We start from the raw sequence: 24820 nt of genomic DNA on the forward strand, positions 1-24820 counted from the left end.
GGCGAATCGACATCGAAGCCCACTTTGGGAGCGAAGTGAGAGAAAAGTGGTAAACGTGGACCTTGATGAGAGGGTTCCTCGACGCTACTTGGCCACCGCATTGAGTGGTGGGGCACTCTGCATTTGCGCTAGGGGCGAAGAAGTTGCGTAAGGGCTTCCGGGTGCCTCATTTTCTATAGGGATATTGCTATTTCTGGTAGGCCTTGGAACTGGATACAATAAGGCTGGTTAGTAAACAGGCTGGAAGGCGCAGCAGAGCATGCAAACAGTAAGGCTAAAACATTGTGCAATTGTAAAAGAAGAGAGGGAATGGGGAGGGCGGCTGCAATTGCGCCGCCCCCATTAATTTGTTGAAGAAGGTGTATGCGTGCAGGATGTGAAACAGTCAGCAAAAAGCATCCCGCGGCTGCACAGGTCTCAAAATTGGGCTTTAAGGGTGAGATATAGTGACAAAAACCACCGTTTCGTGAGCACAATATTGAGAGCTGGGAAGTTGGGTGGCTTCTTGGATTCACTTTCATTATGGCATCTTCTGTGTATGTTGCCGTCAACAATGGTGCAATCGTTGTTGCGAAATTTGGTCAAATCTTTGGTTAGGTATCGTAAAACAAAGCATTTTGATCGCCTAAGCATTGCATCACTTATCCGCGAAAGCGTTTCTTGGCGACGTAGCCAAGCCTGCGGAGTCTAAACGCGCCCTCTTGTTGTAAGCGGCGGAATGTAGTGTCTGGTTGAAGTTAACAGCTCCCTCTTAACAGGTAGCGTACTTTTAACTCTGGGTGTTTGAAGTAACTTTCTAATAACTGCACATTGTCAACATCATAGAGTGATGGCAAATAGTTTTGTTTATAATAATAATTTTGGGGGGCCAAATATAGGCTCTACAGATGGCTGCAGCTGCAAAAGCTACGGAGCAGAGGAACCGTGCAGTGACCAATGTACTAAGCGACTGTCTTTCGGCAGAGCTATGGGCGGGTTGACATAGTTATAGACGCTCCACCCAGGGCCTTCCTCTTCATTTAGAAAGAAAAAAATTTAGCCCTTACACCTGCCACAGTTCCGACTGGATGATTCCATGTGAAGTCGTGCAAAGACCGATCTGGAGCGCTCGGACGCCGCGCTCCGATCCGCCACGCGCGAGCGACATCTAACGGGATGCCTGATTACCTCGAACCAGGAGCTCCCGCTATACGTCGCTCGCGCGCTGCGGAAAGGACGACTGCGTCCGAGCGCTTACGCAGGTCTGTGGAAGACTCTGAAAGTACGAAGAATCATGAGTAATGAACCATCTGAGACAAATAAAAGTGCTCATTATGTGCATACAGTGGCCTTAGCGTTTCAAGTGAGTAATGCTACCGTTTTAGTAGCAATCTTTGGCACTTTGAAAGCATTAACATTCATAAAATAAGATTTACAACTTTCGACCCCAAATCAAAGGAACGTGAAACATGGCTCTTCGCTATCTTTTCCCTCTTTTTGGTCCTACGAATCCGGAAGAATTGTGCAGTGTGGAGTACATTTTAATTATGGGGTATTTACTGAGAACTATTTGCCAGAGCGAAGCTATACGGTTGCCCAGGCAAGCTCTACGGCTTGCTCAGAACCTTCTCAGATCTAAAAAAGTTTGCCCTTAAGGGAGCACGAACCTCAAACAATCTCCTAACTGGGGTAGTCTCTGTACTGCGTGAGCTCAGTAATAACGCTAGAATATGGAAGGGTGAGGGAGAATTAATAGACAGTTCAAAGTGAGAGGAGTGCGCAGTCTTGGGTATGAACACGAATCCTCCACGCTGGTGTTGGTTTCAATTAGCGGGTAACTACTCATTAGCATCCGACTACGCACAGCCACACACGGAGGCAAGAAAGCCGCGAAGCCTCTCCTTAAACTTCACAATTGAACAAAATTTCGTTTGCATGGTATCAAGTTCGAACCCGGGACTAACGCCTGTCTGGGGCAGCCGCTCTGCCGACTAAGCCTACCTAGAAGAATAGTACCTTGCAGGACAAGAGCGAATTCATCAACAACGAAAAGCAGCAGGAGTGGTCAGGCCAGTGAATTGGGAGGGCATATATTTCTGTTACGTAGCAATTACTCATGAGCAATCGCTTCAGCACAGCTCTACAACTTTCCGATACATACTGCCTGCTAGAAGCTAGCGGGGCACGCCGAAAGAAGTTCGCCCACTGCCCTTTCTGTAGTTCAGGCGGCGCACGTCGGGCGATCGATCTATGAAACGACGCAACAGAGTGTCCTTGAATGAGTCTTCAGAACGCGTTTACGAGCGTATCGTAAACGCTTTCTCCTTTCTATTCATTGAATATATCATTGCGTCATATATATATGATTGCGTGTGTGACTAACAAAGTGGCACTCTAATGGCATCAAAATGATTGTTAGCGATGACAGTAACCCCTAACAATATCGAGAAAACGGGTCTGGGCCTTTAAATCATTCGAAAGAAAAGAGAATAGAGAAAAAATTCCCATTTTAGAAACTTTAGAGTGTATGCAAAACATGTCAGAGAGGTCTCGGCAAGAACCCTTAATCTTGTCTGATGGCTGTACGTTGTAAAACAGCATTCACTGCTGACAGCAGTATAACAGCAGTGCCTGTGCTGGTGCCGGTCTAGCGTGCATACGCTATAACCTTACCGGGATTCGCAGCTCTGACCAACCCCTCATCCTGTTTCTCGCAGCCGTGTCCGTGTCCGTGTCGGCCTGGACGCTGGTGTCCATCTCACTGGAGCGGTTCTTCGCCATCGTGCGGCCGCTGGAGTCGCGGCGCTGGCAGACCCGGTCGCACGCGTACAAGGTGATCGCACTCGTCTGGCTGTGCTCCATGGTCACCATGCTGCCCATCGCCGTCCTCTCGCAGCTGGTGCCCCTGCGTGGAGGTAAGTACGAGCCAGTGCCAAGCAGGCACCACTCTTCTTGTCACGCTTGCCTCTGTAGCAATCCACCCTGTAAGCAAAGCGTGAGCACATTACCCTGCCGCGGTTCACTGAACTCGTTCCCGTTATTGGTTCGCCCTCATGTCGGTGCTCCTACTTGCGTTAGTATCTTTAAGTCATGTATCTATCTAACTGCATGTATATCATCTGTCTGCATACAGTCGCCAACAGGATGTCAAGACCCTAACAAACTGGTTCCGAGGTGATAACAGTACGTGATTGAAAGGAACTCCTTGCGATATACATCTGTATATTGCGGCAGGCGGTGTAGCGGGAGTTAGGCACTAATGCTGCATACATTTGAGGCGCCTTGATAGTTCGACCTGTTTCTCCTGGTGCGAGCTGGGCATTCTGCTTCACTGCCTGTAAATCGTATGACTATATACAGACCCAGTGTTGGTTCCGTAATCCTGTGTAAATGCATTCGGCAGCGTTATTTTTGGATATGAGTTGAACCAACAAATGAAATGCGAATTATGTTTGTGAAAACTAGGCAAAACATCAGTGAAAACGAGTCAGAGAGTGTGTTAAGCCTAGATCTCCGTTTTTGGCTAAACGCAGTACAAACGCGTTCAAAATTACAAGACACGCCAGTTACGCCGCAGTTTAGTTTGTACAGCTTAGCACGCGGAATGAGGAGGTCGTGACCTCGGATTCCTCCAGTGGTATGTTGTCTTTTTTCTACTTTCTGTGAAATAGTCTCCTCTCGAAAATGATTAAACAACTTTTTTTTTTCCTTTAGTCAAAAATACCGTAAAATGAATTGAACATTCCCCTATGATGTCTTTGATTCAGTGAGTGTTGGCTTCTTTCTTACACATAAAGTATTTAAACCTGAGCAATTGGCGGAGATCAGGACAAGGAAATCCGTGACTGGCTGTTAGTGAACCTAAAATTAATATCCTGGCGGTTTCAGCACTGTTTGGTATCATTTAACTCACAACACGGACCTGTTGGGCAAACGTACGACAACTGAAACGTTTGCCATGGATATCATAATCATCTGTCCTGTATTGTTATCACAGTATACACATGCGTAAAAAGTTTACACGTCTGTTTCTATGACATTAGCAAACTACGGTGATGGGCCAATTTTGTAATCTGCAGGCTTCATACTCAAATACTGATGATTTATATGCGCGACACCGGAGAGCCCGTAATCGATTTAACCCAGGTTGCCAAGATTATTGGAAAAGCAAACACTTCGTCTCGCGTTAACAGTCAACATTTATCATTTTTCACTCCTCCACTGAAGCCAATCACAATGAAATCACTTTCACAGAAAAATAACGCTGTAAGACATAATGAGTTATTTTTTGTGTACCTCAGTTTCACTCGATTATGTTCCGGCTGCACGTCTAGTGCCTCATTGCTAGTCAAGTATAAACATATAAACAGAGCAGGTGCCCTCGATTCTGCCCTCGATGACTCCTGAGGTGCCCTCAATGACCATCTACGGCAGCTAGACGGCCGCTGTACTTTTCAATCCTTTCGTAATTATAAAAAAAGAGATTTAACTCTGGAGAGGTTATTTCCTGCGGCAATGGCGCGCACTTGAGAGTGCAGTGACGGTTGTGCTCGTAGCCTTTTATTTTGCTCCTTGTGAATATCTCCAAGGGGTATCGCATATGCTGGGTTTTTGAAATTCGGATTAGTTGGTCGATTATGTCAGATAAAGATAGATTAGTATGAGATTAACTCAAAATACGAATAATTAGTGGCTGGATTACCTTCCATTAAATGGGTTAGGGTGTGATTACGTGGTGTTGAGGTGGATTAGTGGACAGATTAAGTCAGATTAGTATACTTAAGATCTACCTCCAAGGACTCTTTAAGCAATTGCCGAGGTACAACCATATACGACCATAAAAAAAAACGGACCTTCGCCAGCTCGGAGTTCCGAAAGGTTGTGATTTCGGTGGCCGGCATACTCCAGTAGCTTTAGGATAATAGCACAAGTGAATACGCATACAAATTTAATGCAACTCCACATGAGCCGTCAAAGTCAAATTTATTTCAGCATCAACGTCCACTGGACAGGTGATGTTGAGGGGAAGGGGGAAGGCGCAAGCAAAAAGCCTAAAAAGGTGGCAGAGCGACGAAACCCAACATGGTAAGAAGTGCACAACAAAAAAAAAGATAAAACGAATGTTGCCGTAAAAACAAAACTAGGTACAGGTAATGTACTATCGCGCTCAATATGAGTTGCAACGCGCGCTCATCGACCGGGGCTCGTTCCGTGGTGTGCCTCCTCCAAACAGCCGCTCGGAATTCTGGGGGAAACTGCTGTTCCAGGAAACAACAGCACCCCCGCTCAGGAAAAAGTTTCTCCCAGAATTGAGAGCGACTGTTTGGAGTAGGCACACCACGGAACGAGCCCCGGTCGATGACCGCGTGTTGCAACTCATATTGAGCGCGATAGTACATTAGCATGAACACAATAATTACAATGCAAGTGAAATAAAGCAGAAAAAAAGGGTGGAAAAGCTGTTTACAAGGTAAGGCTGACACTATGGAAGTTTACAAGATTGGAAAGTTCAGAAAAAAAGTGATAATGTACATGTAATATACAATCAAAGAGAGGTCATAAAAACTAGAGAATATACTTAAGAAAATAAGCAAAATGTTCAGAAATTTAATACACACGGTAAAGAGTACCATAGCGCCTGATGGCCGTAATTTTTTCGTTCATATGGTAACTACCTTTGTTCTGTGTTTCTTGTGTTAGACACCGTGGCTTAATTTTATAGCTGCAAGTTCTTTGAGATAAGGTTGTTACTTTCAATGCTTAGCATTCGCAGACCTTAAGTCCCTTATTTGCCCCCTGAACCAATTTCGCCCTTAATTTACTCGCTGCATACACAGCCGTGAATACGAGATCACAAAATGTGTTCTTTGACATCCTGTGACCTTCAGAACTCACTCAATCACAGGCATTATTATGACCACGTATAGCCTTACAACAAACAGGCCGGAAGCCTGTTATAGCGCGGTTTGGCTCGTAGTAATGTACTAGTTGTGATCAAGTATAAACGTGCTTGATTAAGCCTACTGTATCATATTCCGACAGGAACATTGACAATCTGCTCGGCATATTGCGATGCTTAAATATTATGAAGCGCACGCTCCTTCCTTTCTTTTCCGACAAGCCCGGTGGCCAATGTTGCCGTATTTGTTACGGTGTCTTTGTTTCTGCAAAGTAGCACGATAATGGCACCGAATGATTGTTAGCTATGATACTAACCCAAAACGATATCGACAAGACGGGTCGGAACTCGTGATGCTTTCGAATTCGGGCACTTTCTACGCAGACTTTAGGCCTTTGAATGTTTTGTGAATTTAGGGACAATGTAAGAGAGTGCACGATATGAGTCGGGGAACTAATCGAACTTTCTGGCGCGGTGCACTGGCGCCAGCCGGCGATAAAACGCAGTCGGTATTGTTTTGCTGCTGGCCGGCATGGGAGGGATCGCTGTTCCTACAACTTCGAACCTTGCACCAAGAGCTACTCCGAAAGCTTTTTACTACGAAAATGCTTATTCCCTTGCGTTTCACTTTACTCGGCCACTTTTTCTGTTGTCCCTTTCGCGACCGCTGAGGCATTTCGCTCCTACATCGATTTCAATATCACAAGCCTGCAAGGCATGACAACACGACAAAGTCTTTTGCGTTTTTCTTTTGCGAAAGCAACAAGCGGTACAGCGCTGCACACCGATTCATATTCACGCTCGCTACTTTTGTTGTCCCTTTTTCGCTTTTGCTTTCTATGTGCCCTTCAGCAGTGCATAAAGTCGAACTGCGAGTAGAAAAACGTCATGTCGCAAACAGACTCAGAGAAAGCTTTGAACGCGCTTGTTTGTTTACTTTATAGATTTCCTTGGAACAGATTGCAGCGTAGGGCGGAGAAACACGGTTCGTACATCGGCGTTGCTATTTCCGTGCAGTTCAGCTCACATATTCAGCTTGAGTTGACGTAGGTATCTCGCGTTGGGCTCCCCTCTCTGAATACATTTTCTTTTATACTTCAAGTTCCCCATTTTTTTCGATTGATCGTGTATGGTTTAATCGAGACAGAGCACCATACAGTCCTTATGCGTACCAATGCATTGCAACAGCCGCCGCACACGGGTCTGAAACCGCCAACTTCTTTCTTCGTGCCAGCATCATGTTCAGGAAAAAGTGAAGGCCTACTAGAAGCGAGGCCGGGGCTTCAAAAATCTAAAATGTATTGTTTTGTGAGTTTCTTTTGATGCCTCTCTGTTTTCGTCTCCACAGCCTCGCAAGCTTCCCTTTATTTTATTTATCCTTCTCCTTCCGTTACGCTTCGTAGGAGGCCATCTACTGAAATGTCAAGCCAACTTCTGTCTTCCTCCAATATCCTCTCTCTCGCTCGAATTGGGTGCACTTACGGGTCAAAAACTTATGGTGCTATCACTATATTTCCAGCTTAAAAACTTCAGACGGTCAAGTTTCGACGAACTTCCGAAAACGTATCATGACGTGGGGAATTCAAACGCGGGTTGACTGCGTCTCCCAGCTGCAGGCGAAGCATATGCAACGCTGTACAGAACTGACGACTCGGAGCACGCTTCGAGGCTGCACCTAGCCTCCTTATCGGTACCAGCCAACTCCGGGTGCCGAAATGTCTGCCCACCCCCGTCGTCAAGGGAATGGTCGAACGCACTCTGGAAGTGGTGTGGCACATATCGGCGTATTCCAGGCGATGTCGCGTTGTAGACGGCATGGATGTCGCCAAAATAATGCCATCTCTGCGGCGATCTACACTCAGCTCTTTGCCCCGCATTCGTTATCGCTCTGTGCGAGTTTCCCAGCTGGCCGTCATCACATACGTGGTTGCGGTAATAACATGACGCTTGTCGTTAAGAGTAATAGCGTTGTCTCAGACCTGCAACCTTGGTGACGGGGTTCTGAGGGAAAATGCATATTCTATTCTGTTCTCCAGCAGCGAGGTGGAGCCTTGGTTTCAATGCGGCAAACACAAGTTCCTGAGGATATTACAATGGTTGCGTGTATAGACAACCGCCTTGAAATAATAAAAAAATAAAAAGAAACTTCTTTTTTTTTGTCCGACAATAAATAATCTTTCTGAGAGAACTGTCCCCTATTCGCAATTCTCTTGGACTGTTGGTATACGGTAAGCATTGAAACAATATCGACAAACGTTGCTGGAAAAAATAAAAGGTCCGTTTACTTTACGCATCATAAACCTAAACGAACTTCCGTCACTGCGATCGTTCTCGCATCCCACGTTTCAGAGCCTTACAAAATTCTGTGCATCAGGTTATTTGGTTTGCTTATTTGCTTATTTGCTTATTTGGTTTGGTTTGGTTTGCCAAGTTTGCTGTCAAATTAATGAATGTCAACCAGTAAAATGTGTTATTGTGTTTTCTTTTTTTTTTCTTTTCTTGGTTTACAGTACCTATTGCCGCACGAGTTGCCTCGGCTAGACAGCGCACATTGTGCTGTGCGTTCCGACAATGTACAGACAGATGTGAAGTTGGCTGTACCGCGAATCTTTCTGTCTAGCCTTCTTTCCTGTTCTTCGTGTATTTTAAATTTCTCATTATAGCATACAAGCAGTATGCACGCAACTAAATCACAAATCAGCTTCCTTGATTGAGACCCTTCCTGAAGAGTTTCGACTTTCCTCACGCAATAACTCCATGCCTGCTCTCTCCTTCACGCGTGTCTCGCAGAGCGCAAGAAGTGCCGTGAGGTGTGGCCCAACGTGACCTCGGAGCGGGTCTTCAACGTGTACCTGGACGTGACGCTGTTTCTGCTGCCACTAGTCATCATGTCATTCGTGTACAGCTGTATCTGCGCCACCCTCTGTCACGGCATGAAGCTCGACAACAAAAGTACGCTGTGCTGCTGCTGCTGGCCAGTTGTGAGCCGGGCCTTGGGGCGTCGTTGCCGGGCTTGTGCCGCCCCGACGCCCGAAACCGAACAGCACCCCTCAAGTGAGACTGGGGCCCTTCGCTGCGCTGGCACCAACCTGGACTAACCCCCCGACGCTAACCGACTCCCCTCGGCTACTGGCTCCTCACTGTCCCCCCCGCACTCTCGAGCATCTTTGGGTCCTCGCGTAGCTACTGCCGAATTTATTTTTGTAACTCTAACATTTGGCACAAAATTGGAAGAAATTTCATCCACTTGGAAGAAGTAATTTCACGAATTTCTTTCTGCTACTGCTCCTGCATTGTCCCTGCACACTCGTGCATCTCTGGGTCTCCGCGTAGTTACTGCCTACATTATTTTTGGAACTGTGCTTACATTTCGAAGAAAAAAAAAACTAGTTGACTCCCCTCGGCTACTGGCTCCTGCAGTGTCCCCGCACTTTCGTGCATCTCCGAGTACTTGCGTAGTTACTGCCTAATTTATTTTTAAAACTCTGCATCCATTTCGAAGAAAATATATAGTTTACTCCCTTCGGCTACTTGCTCCTGTAGTGTCCCCGCACTTTCGTGCATCTCCGAGTCCTTGCGTAGTTACTGCCTAATTTATTTTTGGAACCTTAACATTTGGAACAAATTTGGAAGGCGTTTCTTTAATTTGGAAGAAATAATCTCACTAACTCCCCTCGGCTACTGGCTCCTGCACCATCCCCGCACTCTCGTGCATCTTCAGGTGTCCTTGTTAATACTGCCTAATCAATTTTTGGAACTCTGCATCCATTTTGAAGAAATAATCTAATTGTGGAGCCAGTAGCCCCTCGGCTACTGGCTCCAGCATTGTCTGCACTCTCGTGCATCTCCTGGGCCCCTTGTTGTTTCTCCCTAATTTATTTTTGGAACTGTACGTATCCATTTGGAAGAAGTAATCTTATTTTGAACATTTAGAACTCCCCTATTTTTTCAAATTCGCGTGTTCTCAGGGCATTTTTGCAAGATAGGGTTCCGTCGGAGTTGAATCCCGTAATAATTCTGGATTTCAGAAGCCTGAAAAGCTTTACTCTTGACCCTTCGTTCTGCAAAAGCGTTAGGCGGACGTAGTTTTTTTTTTTTTGCCCTGTTTATAACCTCGATTTATAACCTATTTATAACCTCGAAGGCCCAGCATTAGCCGTTTATAACACCGTGCTAAGATCTGTCACGGAAGTTGATACCGATTCGACTAGCTTAGCCGTTGAGAGATGTTGACAGTATACCCCAGTTTGCTCACAGGCGTGTTCTTGTCGACGCCCCTAACGTCACCAGAAAGGGCGCTGAGATTAGATTGTGCACCTTCATATTGACGCCTTCATATGTAGAAGTATCGTATACAGTAGACCGGGATCAAGGCACGCTTTTGCCCGCAGGGTCGATCTCTCAGAACCACGACAAATAAAACAAAAACAATAGTATGTTCTCTCCGATTGATACTCAGTGAGCACTAAAAGCATGCTTTAAGGCTTTGCTATGACATAAGTTAGCATTTATGAGCGTTTTTAAACTTCCAAATCTTTTCAAGGTTATTTTGCTGTCAAGAAACTAAACCGTGAAAATTTTTTACTGTGCGATGCAATTACCCAGCAGCGGAAGTTGATTAGCTTAGAGGACGGACCGGTGCATATTTTGTTCAAAAAAGAAAACGTAAGGTTTTGTTAAGAGGTGTTTTGAAGACTTCAGACAAATTTCAGGTAAATTTAGATATGCTCTTCAGCAGACGTATAGTTTGTGAAGTTCATCATCATTTTGCCAAGATTTTTTTTTTTAGCACGGAACTCTATTTTAGCTAAATATAAGCTCCGGGAAAAGCTCTGGGATTTAGTTATGGAACTACCTTACATATTTTCAAGGCTTCGCACATTTTTTATCATGCGTACCGGACGTTCGCACGAAATGATGGTACATTGAGTATCCCAGTCTGTGTTGAAGTACTGTTTAAAAGAACAGTGCCAGAAAAGTCAGACATCACTAAACAACGCCTTCCAAGCAACAGAAAGAGCTGGTAACTCTTATTGCTTATATTGCCTTGTAACCGCATCTGCTGTTTGTTCTTTGTGAACTCTGAACAACTGAGTGGTTAAAACGAAGAAAAAAGCGAAAGATGTGTAAAGAGTTTTGGATCCCAGCACCAAACATTAAATGTCTTATATATTGTCTTATATATTTTATGTCCTCATTGCTTAGTCAGTGCCTTGAAGATCAATATAGATAGGCTAATAAGGGATATGTATAACGTAACCGAGTAATGTACACTGTACCAGTAGGCGTCAGCAGAATCCCAGCTTCATAAAATTTTAGCGCTTCTTAAAATATGCGGTGTTTATCAATAATTTGAAGCCGGTGTAGTCTTTTATTCACGTATGTCTTGCTTCGATTTCCGCCGCCACCATGAAAGGCGAGACATGACTTTATTTCGAAGGTTTAGCTTCACCAGGACGCCTTCATCCCTAAAATTCTCGGTTGGACAGCGATGGACAGAAACCTTGGAAAAACCACAGCTGCTAAAACTATCTTCAGTGGGCAAAAAAAAACACACTCAGTACAGAAACGTCATTTACAGCGCTCCCAGGAATAAACGCCAGTTTTTAGTTTACCTTAACGAACAGGTAAAGCACCAGAGGCAAGTCAGTGAAAGCTCACGCTCGGCATATCATTGCCTGAATTATTAAATATGTTTAGCACAACAAAGCACATTTTTTAGGGTATCCATAGCACAAAAATTCGCCCGAAAGCTTATTATGAGGGCGTTGTTGCGTGCTATTTGGTTTAACATTGCTTAAAAGAGAACAGCGCAAACACAGGACAAAGAGAGGAACGTACAACACAGCGCCTCTGTTCTACGTTCCTCTCTTTGTCCTGTGTTTGCACTGTTCACTTTTAAACATATATATAGTGCGAATCGACCTCATTTCACTGAACATTGAAGTCACCTCTGACTTTAAAATGCGTCATTTATGAGCACTCGGCGAGCCGACGGACCTAAGTGTTGTCCTCCACGAATAGATGACACGCAGGCAGCTCTCGCGGCGACGCACTTAGCTGAATGCCGGTCCTTGAGTGATAAAACAACGTACCACGACGGTATTCAGCTTCTGACGTCTCCCACTAATGTTCCTTCGTTCCATCAAAGTTTACTTTGGGTAGATCTATAAGCCGCCGAGAGTGTCGCGGTGCCATTGATGGCAGCTAGCAGCGTTCGCCCGTCAGAAGCCGCAAATGGATTTGGATGAGCCGTCTCTCCAGAGTAAATATTATTTCTCTGTTTGCAGGTTTTTCTCGTGAGCTTTGACATAACATCAAAAGGAGGGATTTGAAGCTGAGAGTGACCTCATTAGTCCTCAAAGAAACCTCTTTGCGGAAGACCTAAAAGCAGTATCTAAACTTCGCTTAGTGTAGTGTGCTGAAACTTTTGCCACAGATTGTCGGAAAGTCGTTTTTTTTTTACTTCTTAAGTCGTATATTTAAACATCCTCCGCTGCCCCGTATCGCTAATGCTGCAGTAGGGAAACAAGAAAAATTCAACGCATTGGGAGTGTTGACGGTCGGCAGCAGGTTTTTATCAAGTCAAAAAAAGTGAGCACTCAGCTGTCACTCCTAATATCTTCTATGCGCGCAAAAAAAATTGTCTCAAGCGAAGGCGGTAAGGAAATGGTAATGCCATATACTTTTGCTTTTCAAAAGCAAGGATCCCGGGCACGGATATTGATCTGTGAAGTAAAAGCCAAAAATATGAATTGAAGGCAAACGAAATTAATGGGAACAGATGCACTGGGTAAACAATAACTGTTCTTTCAAGGCTTGATTCTAGCTTTGCTGCCCCTCTAGCGTCATTGCATGTCGAACTATAATACTATTCTTGTGTTAAGCCACTTCAATGCAGTTATCACATTAGTACGACAGTCGTGCTTAAGCACAAACAAAATTATTAAATGGGTGAAAGCAGCCAACGAAATGCAGCAAGGTTTGAAATATTTTGTCGTCCTATTATGCCGGCGAAAGTGGACATGAAGCTCAAAAAGGTTTTCATGAGTTGCGACGCAGTCGCAAATCATGTCACACAGGGCGTTCACTCGAGGAAAGTCTCTGAAGCCATATTCCGCGTGCAACGCTCTAGCCGAAGGTAACAATAAGCTTTCCTGAAGAATAAACTTCTCTCTGGCACCGATATGTGGCCCGAAAGGCAGTGTTTCTCAAGCCTCAAGCTCAACAATAAAGGAAGAGTTGCTAGAGCTGCAGTAGCTGTAAGTTCATCGACCTATAGTTTCTCCTCGTATGTCAACCTCGTATGTCTCCTCGTATGTTCTCCTCGGTTGGTTGTCGAACGGTAAAGTTTTCAGAACAGCGCCTGCCATTCGACGGTAAAAAAGGGAGGGCGCACGTGAAGTATATTTTACGCCGTTTCGTCCCATACCCACAACTCTCAGAAAGGGTTACCGACCGTATACTGATCGCAAAGCAGTGCTGGTCGGCAGATGAGAAGCCGAGCCGCAGGCGAAGCAGCAAAACTGCTTCACGTCACGGTAGGCGATACGCACTTCAGGACTACATTCGCAGTTTGTAAACGTGAGTTCGTAAAACCACCCGAGCTGTACGCGGCAACGGGACCTCTCCCGGGAACGAGCCAAGCAGACCGGCTCCAGCCGGTTTTGGACGCAGAGGGATCGCAGTGGCCTGTTGTTTCGGTGTGCGTGAAATCAATTATTCAGCGGGGCGTGTCAGTGACCGACGGTTCTCACGTACAATGGCTTCGCGTATCTATTGTTCTTCCGTCGGCTGGTTCTACCTTCGCTACAGATTGAAGATTACATCTCTGCAGGCACACTTTTTTACCCGCAAAAGGGCGCAGTTGCATCGGCCCAAGTGTATAAGTGCCTAGTAGCAAGTTCCTCTTGGGGTATGGAACACAGCCTACTGTAAATACAGCATGCCATAGTTTGCAACGCGTTGTAATAAGTGTTTGTCCTGTTTTGTCTTACTTTCGCTGTTATTCGCAATCATTTTTTCGGATTATTTTTCCTCCTATATCCCTACTCCATCGGCCAATCACATCATGGCTGCTGCAACATTATTCACTAACCCGTTTGAAGCTGGACTAGCCTGCCTCATATATGCTCTTTCCTCTTGCCAATGGCGCTTTCCCTAACCGCCTTCTTTGCCGCCTTTCAATTTGCTTTGTTTTTGTTCCATGTTTTGCATGCGAAAGGGAAACTATTATCTGCAGAGAAAAGTGTGCAAAAATGGTGAATTTTCTTACGATTTTCACCGGAACAGCGTGCACTAAGACACGGACACGAAGGGAGCCGCCGCGGTGGCTCGGCGGTTATGGTGCTCGGCTGCTGTCCCGAAAGACGTGGGTTCGATCCCGGCCGCGGCGGCTAGAATTTCTTTGGAGGAGAAATTTTTGAGGCCCGTGTACTGTGCGATGTCAGTGCACGTGTCAGAACCCCAGGTGGTCGAAATTTCCGGAGCCCTCCACTACGGCGTCTCTCATAGCCTTAGTCGCTTTGGGACGTTAAACCTCATAAACCAATCAACGAAGGGAGACACAACACACACGAGCGCTGACACACAGCGCTCGTGTGTGTCGTGTCTCCCTTCGTGTCCGTGTCTTAGTGCGCGCTGTTCCGGTGAAAATGAGTTACCAACTTGCCCAAGCATCTGTTTCTTACGATTCATGTGTTACCTATTAGAACACCTAAAACTGCATGCTAATGCTCCCTACTGTGAATGAGACTAATATTTATTATTGAAACACGTAAGCAGAAGGTATTTGTGGAGGAGTTAGGAGGTATTTCACAACAAGGTAGTACCTCTAGTTGAATTCTCTGTTCTGCGGCTATTCTATTTCATCTTAATTCTGCTGTCGTCCGGGCAGGATCAGGAACGTCGGTGAAACCTTTCCAGCACTTACCGACGGCATGGGCCGAGAAAGCTAGTCCATTGTAATTCCCTCAGACAAAAGATACCAGATAAACCGCAGCTGTCTGAACTCCTTTGTAGGAGGTCATTCAATGAAGCCTACAACTTCCGAATCCAGACAGTGCTCGCTACGAATAGCGCTTCACGCTTTATTTTACATGCAAAATAAAAAGTAGTCCCACAGTGCCGGGACGCAAAGATTCCCTTCCGAAAGTTGTTTTTTCCAATTTTAAAATGTCCTAAATACAGCCATTGTTAGTGGCACGGCTCACTTGCGTCGTCGAAGCTTGGTTAGCAAAGGCTTTGCGAGTAACACCCATGATTATCACCACCGGCCCTCCATGCCTAAGACGGCGTCTCAGGCGTGAGTTGCATAAATAAAGGTTCTCTTGTTCTCCTTTTGTCTTTTACGATGTGCCAAACGATGTTAATTTGCAGCACTCACTGAAAATTTGATAAAAATTGACCACACAGCATATTAGACTTACGTAGTGCTTAGCACTAGCAGGGCACCCCTGGTGCGAATAGCTGTGGCCATGAGCGCAGTAAAAGATGGCGGACGCTTGTCATCCTTCGCATTAATATGTTTCCTTTTTTTTCTCCCTTACTCTTTCGACCTTCTTCCGTACTCAAGCAGACGAGGAACTCATGTCCACGGCTGTGGTCCACGAGGAGTACCACACCAATCCCGACATGCCGCAGCTCTTCGCGCCCCCTGACGTCGAAGCCCGGCTGCAGAAGATGCCCAGGAGGCCGTTCATCTTCAGGGGAAACTACCGGAAGGTACGCGCTGCCGCGTTTGCACTTTTGTTTTGATCTGCTGTGCTGCGCTTTTTCTGACCTGATTCACTGCGATGACTCGGTCTTCCTGCTTAAATAGACGTCAAAACACTTTTACATTGCAACGTAAGTGAACTCCTCCAGTACTATGTGCCGAGACATCCATTATTTGGCAATAACAAAATGTCTTGTCGATAGCGAGAGCGTTTTCTGCACATTTCTATTGCTTTCTCTCCTTTCGGAAAGGAGCTGTATCGCGCTGCCGAAAGTTCTGTCGCCGCGACACAGCGAGTTAACTCGCCGCGGTGGAAGGCTGCGCGATTCTGCACATAATGCTGTCGGTATGCGAGGACTTTCAGTCGCTGTCGCAGTGCATAAAATGTTTCTTCGTGCTTCCGGCAAGATTTTGTCGCTGTTTTGGTCTCCTGCTTGACGCATCTTAACTACTGGAAGAACAGCTGATTGTCACTTGGCTCTCCTTTTGGTGTGACGATGGTCTTCTTCCTTGCTGGTTATGGCTTTTTGAACTCCTTGTCAAGTCAGAGGACATTGGTTTAACACATAATGATTGACCGCCAAGATGAGATTTGTCGAGCGAAATTGGTATTCATGATTTTCTGTGCTTTCGTTCACCAGCGTGCAGTGTGTTTTCGACAAAGAATGTAGGACTAGCATTTTAGAAATACCAGTCATTGATGGTTACTTTTGCATCTACAGATTTTCTTCAAATGGGTGTAATTAAACTCCAGAATGGTGCCATCTTTCACCTGAGAAAATATGTCGAAGGAAGAGGAGGGTGATGAGAAAACTTTTATTTCTACAGACCCTCAGTTCAGTGAGGGGCATTGAACCATGGAGTCCCGCTAGTAGCTAGTAAATGCCTAAACATACGCCAGGGATAACGACGCTCTTTTGGTGTTTCTCAGAGTTTTTATAGAGGGACGCCGAAGAGGATGAGTGGGCTTTCACGTCACAACAACGTAGTCATCACTAGTTGATAGAACCAAAGGTCAATACTAGTTGAGGCGCGGTCAGGCCGGCATAGTAGGTCGTTGTACCAAGCGGCGTCTTGAACCAGAAGGGTTTGCACGCTGGAAATCTTATAATTAGTCGTAATCCAATTCCGGTTCATTTCTCTAAAAACTCGTACGTTGGCTGCCATATTTCTTGGCAGTACCTCTCATGAACATTCCTCTATTGATAGCAGAGATATAGAGAGCAGCACTGGCCATGTATCTTGCGTCGGCCTGGTGGCTTAGCGATTATGGTAGTCGGCTGCTGACACCAGAGACGTGGGTTCGATCACGGTCGCGGCGGTCGCATTTCGATGGAGGCGAAATTCTAAAGGCCCGCCGTGTACTGTGCGATGTCAGTGCACGTTAAAAAAAAAAAACCGGTGGTCGAAATAATCCCGAGCTCTCCACTACGGTGTCCCTCATAGCGTGGCTCGCTCTGGGACGCTCAGCCCCATAAAAGCCGTGTTAAACCCTATAATATCCTCTAAGGAAGAGCAATAATTAGTACACTGCGGTACTGAAAAAGGGGAGGTTCGGTGGCTGGGAAAAAAACTCTATAGGTCTGCATATTGTTATGATTTTACGGCGATCAATAATTTTCCCATTCTTTTATGGGGAGTGCGTCCTCCTGATAACAAAACCAGCGATTTCTATTCTTGGCTAGCTGTCGGCTTGGCCATCACAAAAAGCGGTTACGAAAAGAAAATTAAAAGTAGTGCATCGAAGAAATAAAGTCGCTGCTTATCATGGCCCTGGCGCTTTCTTTTGTGATGATTCTTCTTGTGATTTAATAACCTTCCTTTCGGAGCCACATTTGACGTCGGTAAATATGCAGAGTCCATTCTAGAAAGAATCCTTGCACAATACGGGCCTCAGTCTCTTTTCAACGTTCTTGGCCGAGCAGTGACCACGTGTGGGGAAATTCGGTCTGCGGATTAAATCGTTTGCATTGCGAAAGTCGGCAGCGATAAAAACTTTTTACTTTCTTCTCAGCGGTAAAAGGATAAAGCGAAAGAGAGAAGAACGGCGTTAAAAATGAAGAAGAGTGCGAATCCCACTTTAGACGAGCAGTTTGGCGCTCTTAAACGGACACCAAGGACAAATGGAGGTTTGGCTTGTATCAATAGGTTGCCGCATTTAAACTACAAACACGATACTTTTACCGAATGCCGAGCTTTTGTGAGCTGTAATAGGCCAGAAAATTAGCACACGTGTCGCCATCACAGGCCGATTTCAGGATCAAACTGCGTGCGTCGACACAGCTTGTTTGTACGTGGATTCTAGGGGTTAGGCTGCGCCGCCGCAGTACTTAGCCGGTGTGCACGCCACAAGTTTCAATCGAATAACAGGAAAAATTTTAAATGCAATTTTCTCAGCAACTTATTGTTCTTTTGTTCCCGTACAAAACATCAAAATACACAAAAAGAGCCATAGAACCTATTTTACCATGCACATAACTTGGACACAGCTCTCCCCAAATTCCTTCAAGCACTGATTATTTTTCCCCCTTCCAGCGTTATAACGTAATTTATACAACGTTAAGAGTGCCATGCTTCGTCCCTCATAGGCTGCAAGGGGCACTGATTTCAGCGTTTGCATTAATTATGGGAGACTATCTGGAGCTGTCGTCTACCAAGGCAGCATTTACACTATAAACGAACGCTAATGAATCGTGCTATGGCGATTTCTCTCTTGGACATGTTTGTTAACTTAGTCAGTGCGACTAGTTCTGTTCCTCTCGCTCTGCCTCCGCACGGCCTGACCATAACATTTATTTTCTGAGTGTAATTTGGCCCTTCCAGAAAGCAGTTTATTGCAACAGGCTTGTAATAGGGCGCTGTGCAGACAGCGGTTGTTTGAGGAAACTTGAATTTATTAATTAAATAAAATAGGTAATAAAGCACCGCGATCATTTCCAGCGGTAAAGCTGTGCCTCTTCCAAGAAAAACTTATCGAGAAGAAACATTTATCGATAAAAATTTAATAAAAGTAAAAATCGAAATTCTTACGCCACTTTTCGCAGCTCTTAAAAGAGACATGTCCAGACCCGGTGCATTTTTCGTGCCCTATCGCTAGAAGCTTTTGGAAGGGCATCAGTATCCTCAGCGTCTTTAAAATCTAAAAAAAAAACTGAGCGTATAACTTAATGGTATTTACGGCTGCTACAATCAACGCTTGCTTCAGAGACGTAATTTGCAAGTGTAAAGGCCATCGTATAGAGCGGGCTATGAGTTTCCATTTCTTCGAAAACAAAAATTATTTCGAAAAAGTTTTTCTTCCTTATTCACCTTCATGCCTTTTATCTAAAAAAAAAAGCCTCGACTAGTGATTTCTTTTCTTTTATTTTTCACATGGCACTAGCAACGCACTCTTATACTCCGCAAATGTCGCCATCATCTTTGCGTTCATCCCTTAGAGGCTTTTATCTACTATTCGCCTTTGCAGAGATAATGAAGTGCGAAATTTATATTGTGCTTAGTGCAAGCGCTTCCTAGAAAGAACAGTTTTTAGTTCACAAGGTTAGAAGTCAAAAGCAAAATTCCCTTTTGTTTTTTTTTTCTGGCTGTTTATTATGTAAGTGGAAGTTCATTGAGAGCAAAGTGAAGCTGTTAGACAGGCATGTTGCTTTTTGTGCACTCTTCATTCGCTAATGTAATTAGAATGCAGAAAACAAAACGGATTCTAATCCATGAAACAAGTCAGTGGAAAACTAAAAGCCACCCGAAGTCACAGGAAACGAGCATTAAATGTCTCTGAGGAAATGTGGTTGACGTCATTTATTGTGGTTACTCAACGCGCATTCATTGAAGAGATCGTCTCGTTCCTTCCTTAAAAGACCAACCATGCTATAGGTCTAAGCTGAACACAGAATTTGGAAGCTCACTGCACAATGAATGTAAAGCTCCGATTTTGCGGTCGAGATCCATAACATTCAACCCCTACTCGACAATCGGTGCATAACTAGCAGCGCAGGTTACAGAGCATAGGCTAAGGGTCTATTAGCTTAACTTTAAAAGAATAAGGACATGTGTAGGACTTTTATCTCACTACAGACAACCGAGTATATATGAAATCGCTAGAGTGGCTTCTGTTTGAAGCTAAACCAAACAAGAAGAGGCGAGAGCCATTTTGAAAGAGAAGCAAGGAATGTAATAAGGGAGTAATTACTCATTGACGTCGACCCAAGCGCAGCCATACGGCTACAAAGGAAAGCTATAGAGCTTTCTCAGAAACTTCGCAGTTAAATAAAAATTCGTCCTGGTCCGGGGTTCGAACCCGGGACCACCGCTTCACCGGAGCAGTCGCTCTACCAATTGAGCTAACCGGGACGGCAAGCTTATGGTAGGGCGAGAGCAAATTTGGTCAAACAGTGTTTGGTCAAACACTGTTCCCACTTCGAGTTATTGATCAATTCGCTCTCGCCCTACCATAAGCTTGCCGTCCCGGTTAGCTCAATTGGTAGAGCGACTGCTCCGGTGAAGCGGTGGTCCCGGGTTTGAACCCCGGACCAGGACGAATTTTTCTTTAACTGCGAAGTTTCTGAGAAAGCTGTATAGCTTTCCTTTGTAGCCGTATGGCTGCGCTTGGGTGGACGTCAATGAGTAATTACTCCCTTATTTCAAATCTACTCCACCTTGGGGGATTCCCCTAAACATTTGGTCAGAAGCAAGGAATATACGGGATGGTAAAAATTACGCTTTACGGATTAAAAAAAACATAAGCGGTACACAAATCATTAAATGGATTGTGCGGCCAGGTGGACACATGCTGTGAAAAGAATTGTCATCGTAACCTGAGTAATTAATTAGCTTTTTTATTCACTGCAGTTAGGTTGCAAGTTTATATTCAAAACTGTGGCGTTCAAGGACTATTCTATTTAGTGCAATTTCGGTAAGTGGCATGTGTGGTCAGATATGTAAGCCTAAAAATACAGCCCAAACCGTGTAAATACGCACGGGAGACCACGGCACTCATCATGCAACTCCTCGCTGGTGTGACACGGCTCGCAGCTATTGAGTATACCGCTGCTCCTGACAAGAATATGGAGTTGCAGGGGACAGTGATAACTTGTGCTCGGCCTGCGAAATCGAAGAACCACTGCGGCTGGCGGCGTGGGTAGAGCACTGTTTTTTTTTAAAGCGATTGCTTCTATAGAGGGTGACAACACGACATGCCACCACACCGCTGTCCATGAGCGCTAATTTATAAATAGTCGACTGTAACTCCACGTTCTTGTGAAGTGCGAGATGTACCTCACATCGCGCAGGAGCTTCTTGCCGGGAGCCGCGATCTCCAATGCGTAATTAGACGGGTAGGACTGAAAATTTAGACGAGCATATCCCAGGACACAGGCGCCTTGCAAAAATTGTAAAAAGAAAAGAGACTTCGAATACCGCTGTCTCTAGTTTTCAGCATAAACATGCTGGCTAACCGGAGTTAATTAAAAGCTTTTAATGGGAGCGACTGGCGGCAGTTCAGAAGTTGGGACAAAGAGATCGACGAAGTGCAGTTCAGGGTCCGGAGTGACTCGTGGGAGTGTACGCTCTTCGATCAACGACCACCGACCTGCGCTTCGAATAAACACCGTTACAAGTTCACTATTCGATTTAAATTAATTGCTAAGTTTACGACGACAGTTTTTCTCATACTTCTTGTTCACCTGGCTGCTAAACCCATTTACGAAAACGGCTTGTGTGAACTACTCTTTGTGTTCTGTAAAAAAAAAAAATTCGTAAGCCTAATTTTAACACCCATTATGCTTCAAATAACGAGTCCATGGTTGTCGCCAAGCACAGCAATTGGAAGCCTCTGGCGGAGATCTCTTTCCTGCTGTGAAGTGGTAGTGGCTGTGGCTGGGGTAGTTGCTTTTGCGGTGTTGTTGTAGTGTTGTTGATAGTGGTGACTTCATTTTTGAACGACGCCAGAGTGGCTTCGGCCTCTTTCTCATATCACTCCAACATTTAGGTAAATTGCGATACTGTGCGACACATTCGCTAAATACCTGATATCAGCTGCCTCTACAGATCTTAAAGACTCTAGTCAGCATACTAATAAAAAGATTAAAATTATTTGTTTCACATTAAGTCGTAGGAGTGCAGTTCGTTTCCGGCCCAGGGATTTCCGGCGTCACTTGTGAGAGTGGCATCCAAAGGTGCAGTCGCACATAAGATTCTGAAACAGGATTTGTGAAAGGGATAAATGTCGTTTTTTGAGCAGACCGGAGTGTCCATTCGAGGAGTAGCTACTAAGCACAACAACGAGTTAGTTTCACTTCCTCCACAGTGCGTTGCGCTTCGTGTCTCCACGTACCTCACAGGCATTTTGAAAGAGTGCTTTCTTTTTCATGAATTAAACGAGCACCATATTTGATCGCTAATAATCAAAGTGAAATCTTGCGCCTTAACTCTGGAAGGTGACTCTTAGAAGTAAAATGTTTTTCTTCTGCGATTGTACTACTACTACCCTCTGCCAAGCAAGTTGCCTCAAATCATGCGTAACTGACAGACTGCCTAACATACAAACAACAAATAGCCGAACACTATACAAGAACACCTGGAGCAGTCACGCCATCTTCGGTCAACCGCATTTGTCACTCAACATTCAACAAACACACATCCGGCTAATGCTCCGCACCTTCGGATGGCCTGAAAGGGCTCCCTGTCCACACTATCGTGAAATGGAGAACAATCAAAGCACAAAGCTGTTACTGGTTCGTCCTTTAATAAAATATTGAGCGCCTGACAGGACGTTTAGAAAACAGAGAGAGAGAGAAATAGGACATTCTCTAAATTTGCCCTGAAATGTCACATCTAGAAATGTTTAGCGTGCGTCCTGTCCTCTTAATTACTTTTTTCTTCTTGTGAATCGCGAAGTATTTGTTAAACGCAGTCCATAGACGTGTAGCGCAATCATTACCTCTCCATATCTTCCATACTCTTCCCCTTTTGAAGGACAGGCACTCGTAATGGATTGTTTGTTTTCATCCGGACTTCGCGGATTACCAAAGTGTCATATCCTTTTCACGTCGCCCTAGTGCTGCTCCGCAATAGCATTTCCTCTCCTCCTCCTTCACGCAGAGTCGGGCCTCGAAGCGGCGCGTGATCCGGATGCTGTCGGTGCTCGTTCTGGAGTTCTTCGTGTGCTGGACGCCACTGTACGTGCTGCACACGTGGAGCGTGTTCGACGCGCACGCCGCCTACAGCCGCGTGCCATCGGGCGCCTTCGCCGCCGTCCACCTGCTGGCCTACGTCTCCTCCTGCTGCAACCCCATCACGTACTGCTTCATGCACGACAAATACCGCCAGGCCTTCCGCAACGTGCTCGCCTGCTCGAGCGCCTCGGGTCGCCGGCGTCGGCGGTGGTCCTCGACCAAGAGCCACGACCGCTTCGTATCGCTCAACAGCATCTGCAGCAACGGCAAGAACGCGAGCGGTAGGTTACCGCTGCCTCCTCGCTGCCTGTAGCTGGCGTAAACACAGCCCCTTCTTGTCTTCCTTGTAATGCGCATGCTTTCTGGGAATGGGCTCCTTGCTGCTTGAACTTCCAGGCCCAAGGAAGAAACAGAGCAAATCAAGAGGGGACAAACAGGTCGAAGAGACTTGTGTTGTCCTGCTTGCTCCTCTTTAGCCCTCTCCATCACTCTAGTTGACAGTACCAACAAATATACGCCAATAGGCTTAGCTGCAATCGGCAACGATGTTTTCTCTCCCGTCTTGAGCTTTGGGCTGCTGCTCTTTTCCGTCGCACGTCCCATTTAGAGCTTCCGGTAGTGTTTTTTTTTTCTCTTTGCTCGCTGTCAACAGAACGGTGTTTGCGATTTCCTGGCTTCCGCCGCTTTTGACACTTCTATGGGCGAGTGCTGATCTGTCTTCTTTGGCGTAAGGGCCTTCGCGCCCTCTATACAACGCCACACTCTGCTCCTTTCGTCCCCGAGGCTCTGCTTGCGTTTCACTTTTGTTTCGTTTCCGGTGGTCATTTTCACTTGGGGACCTCTTCGTCCTTTTTTAAGGCTTCCTTTCATTTGCCGAAAAGATCATAATTTGCTTATTTTCCTCCGAGATTGTACGCGCGTTACGGCTCGGTGCGCATGTAACGGATCTTTGCTCCGATGCCGTCCGATGCAGTTGACTCCACGCCGCATTGTACATGGCGCTTTAAAGTTTTATAGTGCTGTAAAGAAGCTCTGAAAGCAACGTGTCTTTGCGAGTTCCTCACGATTTGACGGCACTTTTCATGCCCTTTTGCAGAGCATTAATACCAGTATGAAGCGCGCACCGGCTGGTGAACGAAGACTGAGCTTACTGATCTCTTTTCATGACAACCATAATGGCAAATGTTCGCAAATTTTCGCCTCACTTGTGCCCGTGGATAAAAATAGGACATTTCGTGAATCCTGGTCCTAGTGACCGTTACATGCACATTATCTTCAATCATTCAGTGAATAGCATGAACAGGTACTTTCCGAGAAAAAAAAAATTATTTGAGACACCTTCTCTGCTCTGGCTCTACTGCAGGACTTCGTGTACAAAAACACTCGTGCTTTTTTTTCGAACAAACGTGCTGCCACAAGGATTTAGAAAACCTTTGTCCACCAAGCTATAGAACATATAGGCCCGTGAAGTGTCGCAGTTAGATGTGGCATAGTTATCTCAAACGACACCTGAAATGTGAGGATGATTTTGGTGTATCCGATCGCAGTTGTATTCGGTGGTTTAGTCAGCCACCCTGCAGGCATACACACACTGAGGACAACCTCATCCGTTTTTCGTTTTTCGGTTTATAAGAATAACAAAAAATGAGTTCGTACCGTTTTCAGTGTCTGTTGACGCTTGTGCTGGTACAAAAGATACAGGGAATTGGCAATACAACCTAACCTCACTGATCCATGCCCTATAATGTTGTTGATATTACCACACCTAACTTCTGAAATTTACCAACGGTGGCGATACAGGTCTCAGTATTTCAACACTTAGCTTCCCAAAATTGCCAATGGTGGCGACTGAGGTGTCGATATTATCACACATCATCCGGAAATTACCAATCGTGGCGATACGTTAGTTTAATTTCTTCGTGTTTTCTATCTTATAAGAGGTTCACCTTCGGTGTGAGTAGCCTGTTAGTGACGACAACGCGGTAACATACAGGTACAGCCCAACTTCGCTTTGCCCTAAGTGTCCTTTTAATGAAAGACTAGAGACTTGTCATG

The 24820-nt window shown here is 45.4% G+C and overlaps 1 protein-coding gene across 6 annotated transcripts in view; it reads left to right on the forward strand.

Annotated features, from left to right (window-relative positions):
* The window catches only part of LOC149370795 (cholecystokinin receptor type A-like), a 183156-nt gene that overhangs the window by 131737 nt on the left and 26599 nt on the right, over positions 1-24820 (forward strand). For 3 of the 6 annotated variants that reach the window (XM_089563147.1, XM_089563130.1, XM_089563142.1), the window contains exons 2-5: positions 2697-2894; positions 8669-8932; positions 15453-15601; positions 22692-23046. In XM_089563147.1, the coding sequence (XP_089419273.1) occupies positions 2697-2894; positions 8669-8932; positions 15453-15601; positions 22692-23046 (966 nt within the window). The remainder of the gene's footprint in view (positions 1-2696; positions 2895-8668; positions 8933-15452; positions 15602-22691; positions 23047-24820) is intronic. The other 3 variants (XM_089563152.1, XM_089563158.1, XM_089563134.1) reach the window with 3 other exon arrangements.

This window comes from Amblyomma mixtum, chromosome 1 (assembly GCF_055824585.1).
Source record: "Amblyomma mixtum isolate Tamu chromosome 1, ASM5582458v1, whole genome shotgun sequence".
Lineage (NCBI taxonomy): Eukaryota > Metazoa > Arthropoda > Arachnida > Ixodida > Ixodidae > Amblyomma > Amblyomma mixtum.